Source organism: Somniosus microcephalus, unplaced genomic scaffold (assembly GCF_052327205.1).
Source record: "Somniosus microcephalus isolate GS21.2 unplaced genomic scaffold, FLI_Smic_1.0 unresolved_chr3, whole genome shotgun sequence".
Classification (NCBI taxonomy): domain Eukaryota; kingdom Metazoa; phylum Chordata; class Chondrichthyes; order Squaliformes; family Somniosidae; genus Somniosus; species Somniosus microcephalus.
In genome coordinates, this window is record NW_028225181.1 from 22,040,581 (window position 1) to 22,059,746 (window position 19,166).

The 19,166-nt window shown below is 54.9% G+C and overlaps 1 protein-coding gene across 2 annotated transcripts in view; it reads right to left on the reverse strand.

The window, feature by feature from the left end:
- The window catches only part of LOC147091302 (arf-GAP with coiled-coil, ANK repeat and PH domain-containing protein 2-like), a 100,376-nt gene that overhangs the window by 73,404 nt on the left and 7,806 nt on the right, over window positions 1-19,166 (reverse strand). For both annotated transcript variants that reach the window (XM_085976724.1, XM_085976725.1), the window contains exons 2-4: window positions 18,338-18,382; window positions 10,916-11,011; window positions 7,880-7,954 (exon numbers count right to left, since the gene is read on the reverse strand). In XM_085976724.1, coding sequence (XP_085832850.1) covers window positions 7,880-7,954; window positions 10,916-11,011; window positions 18,338-18,382 — 216 coding nt within the window. The remainder of the gene's footprint in view (window positions 1-7,879; window positions 7,955-10,915; window positions 11,012-18,337; window positions 18,383-19,166) is intronic.

Genomic DNA, 19,166 nt, shown 5'->3' on the forward strand with positions numbered 1-19,166 from the left:
AGCAGGAAAGGCCCAGGCTCCGTTCCCGGCCTGTGCTGAAACAGCCTGATCTCACACCCAGTGTGGAGACTGAGCCCCACACACAGAGCAGGAAAGGCCCAGGCTCCATTCCCGGCCTGTGCTGAAACAGCCTGATCTCACACCCAGTGTGGAGACTGAGCCCCACACACAGAGCAGGAAAGGCCCAGGCTCCATCCCCGGCCTGTGCTGAAACAGCCTGATCTCACACCCGGTGTGGGGACTGAGCCCCACACACTGAGCAGGAAAGACCCAGGCTCCATCCCCGGCCTGTGCTGAAACAGCCTGATCTCACACCCAGTGTGGAGACTGAGCCCCACACACTGAGCAGGAAAGACCCAGGCTCCGTTCCCGGCCTGTGCTGAAACAGCCTGATCTCACACCCAGTGTGGAGACTGAGCCCCACACCCAGTGTGGAGACTGAGCCCCACACACTGAGCAGGAAAGGCCCAGGCTCCGTTCCCGGCCTGTGCTGAGTTAGCCTGATCTCACACCCGGTGTGGAGACTGAGCCCCACACACTGAGCAGGAAAGGCCCAGGCTCCATTCCCGGCCTGTGCTGAAACAGCCTGATCTCACACCCGGTGTGGAGACTGAGCCCCACACACACTGAGCAGGAAAGGCCCAGGCTCCATTCCCGGCCTGTGCTGAGTTAGCCTGATCTCACACCCGGTGTGGAGACTGAGCCCCACACACTGAGCAGGAAAGACCCAGGCTCCATCCCCGGCCTGTGCTCAGTTAGCCTGATCTCACACCCGGTGTGGGGACTGAGCCCCACACACTGAGCAGGAAAGACCCAGGCTCCGTTCCCGGCCTGTGCTGAAACAGCCTGATCTCACACCCAGTGTGGAGACTGAGCCCCACACACTGAGCAGGAAAGGCCCAGGCTCCGTTCCCGGCCTGTGCTGAGTTAGCCTGATCTCACACCCGGTGTGGAGACTGAGCCCCACACACACTGAGCAGGAAAGGCCCAGGCTCCGTTCCCGGCCTGTGCTCAGTTAGCCTGATCCTCACCCAGTGTGGAGACTGAGCCCCACACACACTGAGCAGGAAAGGCCCAGGCTCCGTTCCCGGCCTGTGCTGAGTTAGCCTAATCTCACCCAGTGTGGGACTGAGGCACACACACACACACACACACACACCAGGAAAGGCCCAGGTTCCATCCCCGGCCTGTGCTGAGACAGCCAATGTCAGGTGGGGTGTAGGGGCTACAACTGGGCTCAGTCCCATTGCATTGGGGATGGGGGAAAAATATCAGCCCGAGTTCTTGCTCCGGAGAGACGGGAAAAGCTGGGGTTGTTCTCCTTCGACCAGAGAAGGTTAAGGGGAGATTTAAGAGAGGTGTTCGCACTCACGGTGGGGTTTTGACAGTGTAGTTAGGGAGAAGCGTCGGTAACCAGAGGACACAGATTTAAGGTAATTGGCAAAAGAACCAGAGGGGGAGATGAGGAGAATTTGTTTAACGCAGCGAGTTGTTGTGATCTGGAATGCACTGCCTGAAAGGACGGTGGAAGCAGATTCAATAGTAAGTTTCAAAAGGGAAATTGGATGAATACTTGAAGGGAAAAAAACCTGCGGAACGAGCAGAAGGCGTCGGACTAACTGGATCGCTCTTTCCGAGAGCTAGCACAGGCACGATGGGCCGAATGGCCTCCTTCTGCGCTGTATGATTCTAGGTCACTAACATGGTAGATAGGGGCGTGTGTCTATGGACGTTGTCTATATGGACTTCCAGAAGGCATTCGCTAAGGCTCCACGCAAGAGATTAGCAGCAAAAACGAGAGCCCACGGAATTGGAGGTGACAGAGTGTGGCATGGGCCGGTAATTGGTTGGGAGGTGAGAGACAGAGAGTAGGGATAATAGAGTCATCGAGTTATACAGCACAGAAAGAGGCCCTTCGGCCCATCGTGTCCGCGCCGGCCATCAAGCCCTGTCTATTCTAATCCCATTTTCCAGCACTTGGTCCGTAGCCTTGTATGCTATGGCGTTTCAAGTGCTCATCTAAATGCTTCTTGAATGTTGTGAGGGTTCCTGCCTCTACCACCCTCTCAGGCAGTGAGTTCCAGATTCCAACCACCCTCTGGGTGAAAAAGCTTTTCCTCAAATCCCCTCTAAACCTCCTGCCCCTTACCTTGAAACTATGCCCCCTGATTATTGACCCCTCTACTAAGGGGAAAAGTTCCTTTCTATCTACCCTATCTATGCCCCTCATAATTTTGTACACCTCAATCAGGTCCCCCCTCAGCCTTCTCTGCTCTAAGGAAAACAACCCCAGCCTGTCCAGTCTCTCTTCATAGCTGAAACGCTCCAGCCCAGGTAACATCCTGGTGAATCTCCTCTGCACCCTCTCCAATGCAATCACATCCTTCCTATAGTGTGGCGACCAGAACTGCACACAGTATTCCAGCTGTGGCCTAACTAGCGTTTTGCACAGCTCCATCGTAACCTCCCTGCTCTTATATTCTATGCCTCGGCTAATGAAGGCAAGTATAATGGGAAATGGGCACCGACTGGCGTTCCCCAGGGATCTGTACCGGGGGCCTCAGCTTCTCACCATGTTCAACAACGAGTTGGCTGAAGGAATAGAGAGCTGCGGGTCCAAGTTCGCAGACTGCACCAAGTTAGAAGGCACAGTGAAGCGCGCAGACGGGAACAGGCGGTTGCAAAGGGGACACTGAGAGACCATGGTAAAGGATAGCAAACTGAGAAAAACCTTGACAAGGTACAGACTTAGTGAACATAGCCTGGCGATCGAAAAAGGCAGACACAGGCAGACCCGGCTGCCAAGAGAGGACAGGATATGCTCTCACTGCAGTCAGGGAGTGGTGGAGACAGAGAGGCACTTCCTCACAGCTTGTGGAAAATATCAGGGCATCAGGGAGAATTTCTACCAAAAACTCTCACAAATATGCCCTGAATTCAGAAATTTGAATGACGACCAAAAACTCCCATACCTACTAGGGGAACAGAGAAACTGTGTAACCTTAGCGGCACACTATGTTACAGCTTGCCATAAACAGAGGGACAATCAGTAAACCTAAGAAAAGAGTATATATAAATTATACGAATGTATATTTATACACTCAGGGATATATCTGTTTATACACTGTATGAATAGATCTGCATTTATGTGTTCAACCATAAATGTATTTTGATGCTTTGGCAACATAAGATGTACCTTATCATGCCAATAAAGCGATTTGAATTGAATTGAATTGAATTGAGTGGGCAAAACCGGGGCAGACGGAGTTCGACGTGGGAAAGTGCGAGGCCATCCACTCTGGATCCAAGAAAAACAAATAGGAATATTTTCCAAATAGCAGGAGACCACAAGCTGTGGAGGAGCAGGGAGGTTGAGGGGTCCGTGTTAAAAGCTAGTGTGCAGGTACAAAAAATAATTAAAGAGACTAATGGAATGTTGTCCTTTATCTCGAGGGGGCTGGAACACAGAGGGGTGGAAGTTATCGCTGCAGTTGTACAGAGCTCTGGTCAGACCCCAGCTGGAGTAACTGTGTTCGGTTCTGGGCTCCGCACCGCAGGAACGATAGATTGGCCTCGGAGGGGGTGCAGCGCAGATTCACCAGAATGTAACCGGGGCTAAAAGGGGTCAATTATGAGGACAGGTTGCATAAACTGGGCTTGTATTCCTTTGAGTTTCGAAGATTGGGGGGGGTGATCTAATCGAGGTGTTTAAAATTATTAAAGGATTTGATCGGGTCGATAGAAACTATTTCCTTGTGCACCAGTCGCTGAAAGTAAGCATGCAGGTGCAGCAGGCGGTTAAGAAGGCAAATGGTATGTTGGCCTTCGTAGTGAGAGGATTCGAGTACAGGAACAAGGATGTCTTGCTGCAGTTGTACAGGGCCTTGGTGAGACCGCACCTTGAGCATTGTGTGCAGTTTTGGTCGCCTTATCTGAGGAAGGATGTTCTTGCCATGGAAGGAGTGCAGCGAAGATTCACCAGGCTGATACCTGGGATGGCAGGAATGACGTATGAGGAGAGATTGGGTCGATTGGGCTTATACTCGCTGGAGTTTAGAAGGAGAGGGGATCTCATTGAAACTTATAAAATTCTAACAGGACTAGACAGACTAGATGCTGGAAGGATGTTCCCGATGGTCGGGGAGTCCAGAACCAGGGGTCACAGTCTAAGGATAAGGGGCAAGCCATTTAGGACTGAGATGAGGAGGAATTTCTTCACCCAGAGAGTGGTGAACCTGTGGAATTCTCTACCACAGAAGGCAGTGGAGGCCAATTCATTAAATATATTCAAGAAGGAGTTAGATATATTTCTTGAGGCTAAAGGGATCAAGGGATATGGGGAGAAGGCAGGGACAGGGTACTGAATTTGGATGATCAGCCATGATCTCATTAAATGGCGGAGCAGGCTCGAGGGGCCGAATGGCCGACTCCTGCTCCAATCTTCTATGTTTCTATTTCCTCTGGTTGAGGGGGGGGGAGGGGGAGGAGTCCAGAACAAAGGCGCAGGACCTTAAATTTAGAGCCAGGCCGTTCAGGGGTGATGTCAGGAAGCACTTCTTCACACAAAGGCTGGTGGAAATCTGGGACGCTCTCCCCCAAAAGGCTGTGGATGCTGTGGGGGCCAATTGAGATCGACAGATTTTTGTGTTGGGTAAGGGCATCAAGGGATGTAGAGCAAAGGCAGGTAAATGGGGTTGAGGTGCAGATCAGCCGTGGTCTGACTGAATGTCGGAGCAGGCTCGAGGGGTCTGAATGGGCCTCCCCCTGTTCCCGTGTAACAGACTCGAGGGGGTTGAATGGCCTCCTCCTGTTCCTGTGTAACAGGCTCGAGGGGGGCTGAATGGCCTCCTCCTGTTCCTGTGTAACAGGCTCGTGGGGGCTGAATGGGCCTCCCCCTGTTCCCGTGTAACAGACTCGAGGGGGTTGAATGGGCCTCCCCCTGTTCCCGTGCAACAGACTCGAGGGGGCTGAATGGGCCTCCCCCTGTTCCCGTGTAACAGACTCGAGGGGGTTGAATGGCCTCCTCCTGTTCCCGTGTAACAGGCTCGAGGGGGGCTGAATGGCCTCCTCCTGTTCCTGTGTAACAGACTCAAGGGGGCTGAATGGGCCTCCTCCTGTTCCTGTGTAACAGGCTCGAGGGGGGCTGAATGGCCTCCTCCTGTTCCTAAGTAACAGACTCAAGGGGGCTGAATGGGCCTCCTCCTGTTCCTGTGTAACAGACTCGAGGGGCTGAATGGGCCTCCTCCTGTTCCTGTGTAACAGACTCGAGGGGGGCTGAATGGCCTCCTCCTGTTCCTGTGTAACAGACTCGAGGGGGCTGAATGGGCCTCCTCCTGTTCCTGTGTAACAGACTCGAGGGGGCTGAATGGCCTCCTCCTGTTCCTGTGTAACAGACTCGAGGGGGCTGAATGGGCCTCCTCCTGTTCCTGTGTAACAGACTCGAGGGGCTGAATGGGCCTCCTCCTGTTCCTGTGTAACAGACACGAGGGGGGCTGAATGGCCTCCTCCTGTTCCTGTGTAACAGACTCGAGGGGGCTGAATGGGCCTCCTCCTGTTCCTGTGTAACAGACTCGAGGGGGCTGAATGGCCTCCTCCTGTTCCTGTGTAACAGACTCGAGGGGGCTGAATGGGCCTCCTCCTGTTCCTGTGTAACAGACTCGAGGGGGCTGAATGGGCCTCCTCCTGTTCCTGTGTAACAGACTCGAGGGGGCTGAATGGGCCTCCTCCTGTTCCTGTGTAACAGACTCGAGGGGGCTGAATGGCCTCCTCCTGTTCCTATGTAACAGACTCAAGGGGGCTGAATGGCCTCCTCCTGTTCCTGTGTAACAGACTCGAGGGGGCTGAATGGCCTCCTCCTGTTCCTGTGTAACAGACTCAAGGGGGCTGAATGGCCTCCTCCTGTTCCTGTGTAACAGACTCAAGGGGGCTGAATGGCCTCCTCCTGTTCCTATGTAACAGACTCAAGGGGGCTGAATGGCCTCCTCCTGTTCCTGTGTAACAGACTCAAGGGGGCTGAATGGGCCTCCTCCTGTTCCTATGTAACAGACTCAAGGGGGCTGAATGGCCTCCTCCTGTTCCTGTGTAACAGACTCAAGGGGGCTGAATGGCCTCCTCCTGTTCCTGTGTAACAGACTCAAGGGGGCTGAATGGCCTCCTCCTGTTCCTATGTAACAGACTCAAGGGGGCTGAATGGCCTCCTCCTGTTCCTGTGTAACAGACTCAAGGGGGCTGAATGGGCCTCCTCCTGTTCCTGTGTAACAGACTCAAGGGGGCTGAATGGCCTCCTCCTGTTCCTGTGTAACAGACTCGAGGGGGCTGAATGGCCTCCTCCTGTTCCTGTGTAACAGACTCGAGGGGGCTGAATGGCCTCCTCCTGTTCCTATGTAACAGACTCAAGGGGGCTGAATGGCCTCCTCCTGTTCCTGTGTAACAGACTCGAGGGGGCTGAATGGCCTCCTCCTGTTCCTGTGTAACAGACTCAAGGGGGCTGAATGGGCCTCCTCCTGTTCCTATGTAACAGACTCAAGGGGGCTGAATGGCCTCCTCCTGTTCCTGTGTAACAGACTCAAGGGGGCTGAATGTGGAGTTTGCACATTCTCCCCGTGTTTGCGTGGGTTTCCTCCGGGTGCTCCGGTTTCCTCCCACAGTCCAAAGATGTGCGGGTTAGGTTGATTGGCTATGATAAATTGACCCTTAGTGTTAGGGGGGATTAAATACGTGGGGATAGGGTGGGATATGTGTTGATGTAGGGGTTACGGGGATCGGGTGGGATATGTGTCGGTGCAGGCTCGATGGGCCGAAATGGCCTCTATCTGCACTGTGGGGTTTCTGTGATTCTGTGATTCTGTGAATGGCCTCCTCCTATTCCTAAGTAACAGACTCAAGGGGGTTGAATGGCCTCCTCCTGTTCCTATGTAACAGACTCAAGGGGGCTGAATGGCCTACTCCTATTCCTAAGTAACAGACTCAAGGGGGCTGAATGGCCTCCTCCTGTTCCTATGTAACAGGCTCAAGGGGGCTGAATGGCCTCCTCCTGTTCCTATGTAACAGACTCAAGGGGGCTGAATGGCCTACTCCTGTTTCTATGCAACAGACTCAAGGGGGCTGAATGGCCTCCTCCTGTTCCTATGGAACAGGCTCGAGGTGGCTGAATGGCCTCCTCCTGTTTCTATGCAACAGACTCAAGGGGGCTGAATGGCCTCCTCCTGTTCCTATGTAACAGGCTCAAGGGGGCTGAATGGCCTCCTCCTGTTCCTATGTAACAGACTCAAGGGGGCTGAATGGCCTACTCCTATTCCTAAGTAACAGGATCGAGGGGCTGAATGGCCTACTCCTGTTCCTATGCAACAGGCTCAAGGGGGTTGAATGGCCTCCTCCTGTTCCTATGTAACAGGCTCAAGGGGGTTGAATGGCCCAGACTCCTGTCCCTCTGGTAATCGGCTCAAGGGGACTGAACAGGCCTTGCCTCCTCCTGTTCCTATGTAACAAGCTCGAGGGCCGAATGGGCCTACTCCTATTCCTATGGTAACAGCCTCGAGAGGGCCGACTCCTGTTCCTATGGTAATAGGATCGAGGGGGCTGAATGGATCTACTGGTGTCCCTATGGTAACAGGCTCGAGGGGGCCAAATATGCCTACTCCTGTTGCGAGTTCCTATCCTGCTCTGTGTGGGGCTCAGTACTATTCACAGCGGGCGGGCGGGGGGGGGGGGGGGGGCGGGAGGGTGGGTGCGGGGATGGAAAGGAAATTCACACACAAGGTCTTCCAAAGGAGGACTCAAAAACCTGTCGAGTCTTCAGTCAGGGGCTGGATGAGCCTGAAGACAGGAGCCTCTCGGTCCAGTGGAGTACGTACAAGGTTGAGGTGGTGTCTGAATTCACCTGCTGTTGAGCTGACATGTGCTTCTGTTCCATCTCCTTCTGTTGGGCCACAGATTCGGTGGCGATTTGATCGAGCTGAGGGGGAGAGTGGTGGAGAAATATTGAAAACGGCGAGTTATTCCACTGGCTCCATCTTGTGCAGGTTCCCAACATTTTAAGCCCCTTCCCATTCGCCTCATACCGACGTGCTACAAGCAAGGTGAAGAATGATCACCCACTTACTGCACAGAATCCAAACAGATCCCAGTTACTCCAATTGTACAGAATCCCAATGGACCCAAACCCCTTCCCATTCACTCCCATTGTACAGAATCCCAATGGACCCAAACCCCTTCCCATTCACTTCCATTGTACAGAATCCCAATGGACCCAAACCCCTTCCCATTCACTCCCATTGTACAGAATCCCAATGGACCTAAACTCCTTCCCATTCATTCCCATTGTACAGAATCCCAATGGACCTAAACTCCTTCCCATTCATTCCCATTGTACAGAATCCCAATGGACCTAAACTCCTTCCCATTCATTCCCATTGTACAGAATCCCAATGGACCCAAACCCCTTCCCATTCACTCCCATTGTACAGAATCCCAATGGACCCAAACCCCTTCCTATTCACTCCCATTGTACAGAATCCCAATGGACCCAAACCCCTTCCCATTCACTTCCTTTGTACAGAATCCCAATGGACCCAAACCCCTTCCCATTCACTCCCATTGTACAGAATCTCAATGGTCCCAAACCCCTTCCCATTCACTCCCATTGTACAGAATCCCAATGGACCCAAACCCCTTCCTATTCACTCCCATTGTACAGAATCCCAATGGACCCAAACCCGTTCCCATTCACTGCCATTGTACAGAATCCCAATGGACCCAAACCCCTTCCTATTCACTCCCATTGTACAGAATCCCAATGGACCCAAACCCCTTCCCATTCACTTCCATTGTACAGAATCCCAATGGACCCAAACCCCTTCCCATTCACTCCCATTGTACAGAATCCCAATGGACCCAAACCCCTTCCCATTCATTCCCATTGTACAGAATCCCAATGGACCCAAACCCCTTCCCATTCACTCCCATTGTACAGAATCCCAATGGACCCAAACCCCTTCCCATTCACTTCCATTGTACAGAATCCCAATGGACCCAAACCACTTCCCATTCACTTCCATTGTACAGAATCCCAATGGACCCAAACCCCTTCCCATTCACTTCCATTGTACAGAATCTCAATGGACCCAAACCCCTTCCTATTCACTCCCATTGTACAGAATCTCAATGGTCCCAAACCCCTTCCCATTCACTCCCATTGTACAGAATCCCAATGGACCCAAACCCCTTCCTATTCACTCCCATTGTACAGAATCCCAATGGACCCAAACCCGTTCCCATTCACTGCCATTGTACAGAATCCCAATGGACCCAAACCCCTTCCTATTCACTCCCATTGTACAGAATCCCAATGGACCCAAACCCCTTCCCATTCACTTCCATTGTACAGAATCCCAATGGACCCAAACCCCTTCCCATTCACTCCCATTGTACAGAATCCCAATGGACCCAAACCCCTTCCCATTCATTCCCATTGTACAGAATCCCAATGGACCCAAACCCCTTCCCATTCACTTCCATTGTACAGAATCCCAATGGACCCAAACCACTTCCCATTCACTCCCATTGTACAGAATCTCAATGGTCCCAAACCCCTTCCCATTCACTCCCATTGTACAGAATCCCAATGGACCCAAACCCCTTCCTATTCACTCCCATTGTACAGAATCCCAATGGACCCAAACCCGTTCCCATTCACTGCCATTGTACAGAATCCCAATGGACCCAAACCCCTTCCTATTCACTCCCATTGTACAGAATCTCAATGGACCCAAACCCCTTCCCATTCACTTCCATTGTACAGAATCCCAATGGACCCAAACCCCTTCCCATTCACTCCCATTGTACAGAATCCCAATGGACCCAAACCCCTTCCCATTCATTCCCATTGTACAGAATCCCAATGGACCCAAACCCCTTCCCATTCACTTCCATTGTACAGAATCCCAATGGACCCAAACCACTTCCCATTCACTTCCATTGTACAGAATCCCAATGGACCCAAACCCCTTCCCATTCACTCCCACTGTACAGAATCTCAATAGACCTAAACCCCTTCCTATTCACTCCCATTGTACAGAATCCCAATGGACCTAAACTCCTTCCCATTCATTCCCATTGTACAGAATCCCAATGGACCTAAACCCCTTCCCATTCATTCCCATTGTACAGAATCCCAATGGACCCAAACCACTTCCCATTCACTTCCATTCTACAGAATCCCAATGGACCCAAACCACTTCCCATTCACTTCCATTGTACAGAATCCCAATGGACCCAAACCACTTCCCATTCACTTCCATTGTACAGAATCCCAATGGACCCAAACCCCTTCCCATTCATTCCCAGTGTACAGAATCCCAATGGACCCAATCCTAAGAGGGCTGGGATACAAGTGGATGGAAGTTAGGAGATTGAGGGGTAAACTGATCGAGGTGTTTAGAGATGATCAAAAGTCGGGAGAAACTACTTCTTCTGCTGGGGGGGGGGGGAATCCAGATCAAGGGGGCATTAACCTTAAAATTAGAGCTGAGCCGTTCAGGGGTGATGTCAGGGAGCAGTTCTTCACACAAACGATAGTGGAAATTTGGAACTCTCTCCCCCACCCAACAAAAGACTGTGGATCAATTGAAAATTGCAAGACTGAGATCGATAAGGTCTTGGGTTGGGTAAGGGTAGCAAGAGATAAGGAACCAAGGCAGGTAGATGGAGTCGAGATACAGATCGGCCATGATCTAATTGAGTGAACAAGCTCGGCCCTGTTCCTATATTCCCTTACGCCAATCAGTGTTGCCTGGGGAGTGAGAAGGTTGTGGAGCCCCGTGCAATGATAGCTACGCTATCTCCGCCACCAACCCCCACCAGATGGTGTGCAGGATAGCCATTCAGGAGTATCTTCCCAGTCACCGCCCTCCTTCACCTGAGTTGACATGTTCTTCATGAGTGGATCCAGATCCTTGAGGAGGTCGTAACCCTGGTGGAAGAAGGTGTTCTCTGCATTAAGGTAGGACAGCACCTTGAACGTAGGGAGGGACAGAAGACGAGGAATCGGTAAGGAACATCTTACTGAGCTTCAATCACAAACCATGCCTCCACCCATCACTCCCACTGAACACAATCCCAATGGACCAAATGCCTTCCCATTCACTCCCATTGAACACAATCCCAATGGACCCAAACCCCTTCCCATTTGATCCCGCTGTAAGAATCCCATTGGCTTAAATCCCTTTCCATTCACTCCCATTGAACACAATCCCAATGGACCGCTGCACTGTCGGAGGGGCAGTACTGAGGGAGCGCTGCACTGTCGGAGGGGCAGTACTGAGGGAGGGCTGCACTGTCGGAGGGACAGTACTGAGGGAGCGCTGCACTGTTGGAGGGGCAGTACTGAGGGAGTGCTGCACTGTCGGAGGGGCACTACTGAGGGAGTGCTGCACTGTCGGAGGGGCAGTACTGAGGGAGGGCTGCACTGTCGGAGGGGCAGTACTGAGGGAGTGCTGCACTGTCGGAGGGGCAGTACTGAGGGAGTGCTGCACTGTCGGAGGGGCACTACTGAGGGAGTGCTGCACTGTCGGAGGGGCAGTACTGAGGGAGCGCTGCACTGTCGGAGGGGCAGTACTGAGGAAGCGCCGTACTGTCAGAGGGGCAGTACTGAGGGAGCGCTGCACTGTCGGAGGGGCAGTACTGAGGAAGCGCCGTACTGTCAGAGGGGCAGTACTGAGGGAGCGCTGCACTGTCGGAGGGGCAGTACTGAGGGAGCGCTGCACTGTTGGAGGGGCAGTACTGAGGGAGCGCTGCACTGTCGGAGGGGCAGTACTGAGGGGGGGCTGCGCTGTCGGAGGGACAGTACTGAGGGAGCGCTGCACTGCCGGAGGGACAGTACTGAGGGAGCGCTGCACTGTCGGCGGGGCAGTACTGAGGGAGCGCTGCACTGTCGGCGGGGCAGTACTGAGGGAGCGCTGCACTGTCGGAGGGGCAGTACTGAGGGAGTGCTGCACTGTCGGAGGTGCAGTACTGAGGGAGTGCTGCACTGTCGGAGGGACACTACTGAGGGAGCGCTGCACCGCCGGAGGGACAGTACGGAGGGAGCGCTGCACTGTCGGAGGGGCAGTACTGAGGGAACGCTGCACTGTCGGAGGGGCAGTACGGAGGGAGCGCTGCACTGTCGGAGGGGCAGTACTGAGGGAGTGCTGCACTGTCGGAGGGGCACTACTGAGGGAGTGCTGCACTGTCGGAGGGGCAGTACTGAGGGAGGGCTGCACTGTCGGAGGGGCAGTACTGAGGGAGCGCTGCACTGTCGGAGGGGCAGTACTGAGGAAGCGCCGTACTGTCAGAGGGGCAGTACTGAGGGAGCACTGCACTGTCGGAGGGGCAGTACTGAGGAAGCGCCGTACTGTCAGAGGGGCAGTACTGAGGGAGCGCTGCACTGTCGGAGGGGCCGTACTGAGGGAGCGCTGCACTGTCGGAGGGGCAGTACTGAGGGAGCGCTGCACTGTCGGAGGGGCAGTACTGAGGGAGGGCTGCGCTGTCGGAGGGACAGTACTGAGGGAGCGCTGCACTGCCGGAGGGACAGTACTGAGGGAGCGCTGCACTGTCGGAGGGGCAGTACTGAGGGAGTGCTGCACTGTCGGAGGTGCAGTACTGAGGGAGTGCTGCACTGTCGGAGGGACAGTACTGAGGGAGCGCTGCACCGCCGGAGGGACAGTACGGAGGGAGCGCTGCACTGTCGGAGGGGCAGTACTGAGGGAACGCTGCATTGTCGGAGGGGCAGTACGGAGGGAGCGCTGCACTGCTGGAGCGACAGTACTGAGGGAGCGCTGCACTGTCGGAGGGGCAGTACTGAGGGAGCGCTGCACTGTCGGAGGGGCAGTACTGAGGGAGTGCTGCACTGTCGGAGGGGCAGTACTGAGGGAGCGCTGCACTGTCGGAGGGGCAGTTCTGAGGGAGTGCTGCACTGTCGGAGGGGCAGTTCTGAGGGAGCGCTGCACTGTCGGAGGGGCAGTACTGAGGGAGCGCTGCACTGTCGGAGGGGCAGTTCTGAGGGAGTGCTGCACTGTCGGAGGGGCAGTTCTGAGGGAGCGCTGCACTGTCGGAGGGGCAGTACTGAGGGAGCGCTGCACTGTCGGAGGAGCAGTACTGAGGGAGCGCTGCACTGTCGGAGGGGCAGTACTGAGGGGGCGCTGCACTGTCGGAGGTGCAGTACTGAGGGAGTGGTGCACTGTCGGAGGGACAGTACTGAGGGAGCGCTGCACTGCCGGAGGGACAGTACTGAGGGAGCGCTGCACTGTCGGAGGGGCAGTACTGAGGGAACGCTGTACTGTCGGAGGTGCAGTACTGAGGGAGTGCTGCACTGTCGGAGGGGCAGTACTGAGGGAGTGCTGCACTGTCGGAGGGGCAGTACTGAGGGAGCGCTGCACTGTCGGAGGGGCAGTACTGAGGGAGTGCTGCACTGTCGGAGGGGCAGTACTGAGGGAGCACTGCACTGCCGGAGGGACAATACTGATGGAGCGCGGCACTGTCGGAGGGGCAGTACTGAGGGAGCGCTGCACTGTCGGAGGGGCAGTACTGAGGGAGCGCTGCACTGTCGGAGGGGCAGTACTGAGGGAGTGCTGCACTGCCGGAGGGACAATACTGATGGAGTGCCGCACTTACATAGAAACATAGAAGATAGGAGCAGGAGTAGGCCATTCAGCCCCTCAAGCCTGTTCCGCCACTTAATGAGATCATGGCTGATCATCCAAATTCAGTACCCTGTCCCTGCCTTCTCCCCATATCCCTTGATCCCTTTAGCCTTAAGAAATATATCTAACTCCTTCTTGAATATATTTAATGAATTGGCCTCCACCGCCCTCTGTGGTAGAGAATTCCACAGGTTCACCACTCTCTGGGTGAAGAAATTCCTCCTCATTCCTGTCCTAAATGGCTTACCCCTTATCCTTAGATTGTGACCCCTGGTTCTGGACTCCCCGACCATCGGGAACATCCTTCCTGCATCTAGTCTGTCCAGTCCTGTTAGAATTTTAGAAGTTTCAATGAGATCCCCTCTCATTCTTCTAAACTCCAGCGAGTATAAGCCTAATCGACCCAATCTCTCTTCATACGTCATTCCTGCCATCCCAGGTATCAGTCTGGTGAATCTTCGCTGCACTCCCTCCATGGCAAGAACATCCTTCCTCAGATAAGGCGACCAAAACTGCACACAATACTCAAGATGTGGTCTCACCAAGGCCCTGTACAACTGCAGCAAGACATCCTTGTTCCTGTACTCAAATCCTCTCACTACGAAGGCCAACATACCATTTGCCTTCTTAACCGCCTGCTGCACCTGCATGCTTACCTTCAGCGACTGGTGCACAAGAACACCCAGATCTTGTTGCACTTCCCCTTTTCCCAATCTATTGCCGTTCAGATAATAATCTGCCACCAAAGTGGATAACCTCGCATTTATCCACATTATACTGCATCTGCCATGCATCTGCCCAATCACCCAACCTGTCCAAATCATACTGGAGTTTCTCGGCATCCTCCTCACAGCACACACGCCCACCCAGCTTTGTGTCGTCTGCAAACTTGGAGATATTACATCTAGTTCCCTCGTCTAGATCATCGATATATATTGTGAATAGCTGGGATCCTAGCACCGATCCCTGCGGTACCCCACTAGTCACTGCCAGCCACTCGGAAAAAGACCCGTTTATTCCAACTCTTTGCTTCCTGTCTGCCAACCAGTTCTCTCTCCAAGTCAGTACCTTACCCCCAATCCCATGTGCTCTAACTTTGCACTGTCGGAGGGACAGTACTGAGGGAGTGCTGCACCGTCAGAGGTACAGTACTGAGGGAGCGCTGCACTGTCGGAAGGGCATTACTGAGGGAGCGCTGCACTGTCGGAGGGGCAGTACTGAGGGAGCGCTGCACTGTCGGAGGGGCAGTACTGAGGGAGCGCTGCACTGTCGTAAGGGCATTACTGAGGGAGCGCTGCACTGTCGGAGGGGAATACTGAGGGAGCGCTGCACTGTCGGAGGGGCATTACTGAGGGAGCGCTGCACTGTCGGAGGGGCATACTGAGGGAGCACTGCATTGTCGGAGGGGCATTACTGAGGGAGCGCTGCACTGTCGGATGGGCATTACTGAATGAGCGCTGCACTGTCGGAGGGGCAGTACTGAGGGAGCGCTGCACTATCGGAGGGGCAGTACTGAGGGAGCGCTGCACTGTCGGAGGGGCAGTACTGAGGGAGCGCTGCACTGTCGGATGGGCATTACTGAATGAGCGCTGCACTGTCGGAGGGGCAGTACTGAGGGAGCGCTGCACTATCGGAGGGGCAGTACTGAGGGAGCGCTGCAATGTCGGAGGGGCAGTACTAAGGGAGCGCTGCACTGTCGGAGGTGCAGTACTGAGAGAGCGCTGCACTGTCGGAGGGGCAATACTGAGGGAGCGCTGCACTGTCGGAGGGGCAGTACTGAGGGAGCGCTGCACTGTCGGAGGGGCAGTACTAAGGGAGAGCTGCACTGTCGGAGGGGCAGTACTGAGGGAGCACTGCACTGTCGGAGGGGCAGTACTGAGGGAGCACTGCACTGTCGGAGGGGCAGTACTGAGAGAGCGCTGCACTGTCGGAGGGGCAGTACTGAGGGAGCGCTGCACTGTCGGAGGTGCAGTACTGAGAGCGCGCTGCACTGTCGGAGGTGCAGTACTGAGAGAGCGCTGCACTGTCGAAGGTGCAGTACTGAGGGAGCGCTGCACTGTCGGAGGGGCAGTACTGAGGGAGCGCTGCACTGTCGGAGGGGCAGTACTGAGAGAGTGCTGCACTGTCGAAGGTGCAGTACTGAGGGAGCGCTGCACTGTCGGAGGGGCAGTACTGAGGGAGCACTGCACTGTCGGAGGTGCAGTACTGAGAGAGCGCTGCACTGTCGGAGGGGCAGTACTGAGGGAGCGCTGCACTGTCGGAGGGGCAGTACTGAGAGAGCGCTGCACTGTCGGAGGGGCAGTACTGAGGGAGCGCTGCACTGTCGGAGAGGCAGTTCTGAGGGAGCGCTGCACTGTCGGAGGGGCAGTACTGAGGGAGCGCTGCACTGTCGGAGGGTCAGTACTGAGGGAGCGCTGCACTGTCGGAGAGGCAGTTCTGAGGGAGCGCTGCACTGTCGGAGGGGCAGTACTGAGGGAGCGCTGCACTGTCGGAGGGTCAGTACTGAGGGAGCGCTGCACTGTCGGAGGGGCAGTACTGAGGGAGCGCTGCACTGTCGGAGGGTCAGTACTGAGGGAGCGCTGCACTGTCGGAGAGGCAGTTCTGAGGGAGCGCTGCACTGTCGGAGAGGCAGTTCTGAGGGAGTGCTGCACTGTCGGAAGGGTCAGTACTGAGGGAGTGCTGCACTGTCGGAGAGGCAGTTCTGAGGGAGTGCTGCACTGTCGGAAGGGTCAGTACTGAGAGAGCGCTGCACTGTCGGAGGGTCAGTACTGAGGGAGCGCTGCACTGTCGGAGGGTCAGTACTGAGGGAGTGCTGCACTGTCGGAGAGGCAGTACTGAGGGAGTGCTGCACTGTCGGAAGGGGCAGTACTGAGGGAGCGCTGCACTGTCGGAGGGTCAGTACTGAGGGAGCGCTGCACTGTCGGAGGGTCAGTACTGAGGGAGCGCTGCACTGTCGGAGAGGCAGTTCTGAGGGAGTGCTGCACTGTCGGAGAGGCAGTACTGAGGGAGTGCTGCACTGTCGGAAGGGGCAGTACTGAGGGAGCGCTGCACTGTCGGAGGGTCAGTACTGAGGGAGCGCTGCACTGTCGGAGGGTCAGTACTGAGGGAGCGCTGCACTGTCGGAGAGGCAGTTCTGAGGGAGCGCTGCACTGTCGGAGAGGCAGTTCTGAGGGAGTGCTGCACTGTCGGAGGGTCAGTACTGAGGGAGCGCTGCACTGTCGGAGAGGCAGTTCTGAGGGAGTGCTGCACTATCGGAGGGTCAGTACTGAGGGAGTGCTGCACTGTCGGAGAGGCAGTACTGAGGGAGCGCTGCACTGTCGGAGGGGCAGTACTGAGGGAGCGCTGCACTGTCGGAGGGGCAGTACTGAGGGAGCGCTGCACTGTCGGAGGGTCAGTACTGAGGGAGCGCTGCACTGTCGGAGAGGCAGTTCTGAGGGAGTGCTGCACTATCGGAGGGTCAGTACTGAGGGAGCGCTGCACTGTCGGAGAGGCAGTACTGAGGGAGCGCTGCACTATCGGAGTATCAGTACTGAGGGAGTGCTGCACTGTCGGAGGGTCAGTACTGAGGGAGCGCTGCACTGTCGGAGAGGCAGTTCTGAGGGAGTGCTGCACTATCGGAGGGTCAGTACTGAGGGAGTGCTGCACTGTCGGAGAGGCAGTACTGAGGGAGCGCTGCACTATCGGAGTATCAGTACTGAGGGAGTGCTGCACTGTCGGAGGGTCAGTTCTGAGGGAGTGCTGCACTGTCGGAGGGTCAGTACTGAGGGAGTGCTGCACTGTCGGAAGGGGCAGTTCTGAGGGAGTGCTGCACTGTCGGAGGGTCAGTACTGAGGGAGTGCTGCACTGTCGGAAGGGGCAGTACTGAGGGAGCGCTGCACTGTCGGAGGGTCAGTACTGAGGGAGTGCTGCACTGTCGGAAGGGGCAGTACTGAGGGAGCGCTGCACTGTCGGAGGGTCAGTACTGAGGGAGTGCTGCACTGTCGGAGGGGCAGTACTGAGGGAGTGCTGCACTGTCGGAGGGTCAGTACTGAGGGAGTGCTGCACTGTCGGAGGGGCAGTACTGAGGGAGTGCTGCACTGTCGGAGGGTCAGTACTGAGGGAGTGCTGCACTGTCGGAGGGTCAGTACTGAGGGAGTGCTGCACTGTCGGGTCAGTACTGAGGGAGTGCTGCACTGTCGGAGGGGCAGTACTGAGGGAGCGCTGCACTGTCGGAGGGGCAGTACTGAGGGAGCGCTGCACTGTCGGAAGGGGCAGTACTGAGGGAGCGCTGCATTATCGGAGGGACAGTACTGAGGGAGCGCTGCACTATCGGAGATGCTGTCTTTAGGCTGAGACATTAAACCGAGGCTCTGTCTGCCGTGTCCGGTGGATGTAAAAGATCCCACGGCCACTATTTCGAAGAGCAGGGGCGTTCTCTCCCTGGGGTCCTGGGGCCAACATTTCTCCCTCATGCAACATCACTAAAACAGATGATCTGGTCATTATCACATTGCTGGTTGTGGGAGCTTGCTGTGCACAAAATGGCTGCCGCACGTCCTACATTACAACAGCGACTCCACTTCCAAAGTCCTTCATTGGGTGTAAAGCCCTGGGGGCCTCGTAGGGTCGAGATAAGGGCTGTAGCAATGAAAGATCTTTCGTTACAACTGTCACTCTCTTACCGTGTTTATGATTTTGAATTTTTGCATCATCTCAAAAGCATTCATCTGAAAAAAATTAAATTCGGATAGTTTTACAGAGTTGTGAGATTTGAGATCTAACATCAAAGCACCACTTCCATCCAGACCCCACTTCACACACGGATATACCCCACTCCCCTCACTGTAACACTCTGATATACCCCACACTCCTCACTGTAACACTCTGATATACCCCACACCCCTCACTGTAACTCTGATATACCCCACACCCCTCACTGTAACACTCTGATATACCCCACACCCCTCACTGTAACACTCTGATATACCCCACTCCCCTCACTGTAACACTCTGATATACCCCACACTCCTCACTGTAACACTCTGATATACCCCACACCCCTCACTGTAACTCTGATATACCCCACACCCCTCACTGTAACACTCTGATATACCCCACACCCCTCACTGTAACACTCTGATATACCCCACACCCCTCACTGTAACACTGATATACCCCACACCCCTCACTGTAACACTCTCATATACCCCACGCCCCTCACTGTAACACTGATATACCCCACACCCCTCACTGTAACACTGATATACCCCACACCCCTCACTGTAACACTGATATACCCCACACCCCTCACTGTAACACACTGATATACCCCACACCCCTCACTGTAACACTCTGATATACCCCACACCCCTCACTGTAACACACTGATATACCCCACACCCCTCACTGTAACACACTGATATACCCCACACCCCTCACTGTAACACTGATATACCCCACACCCCTCACTGTAACACTGATATACCCCACACCCCTCACTGTAACACTCTG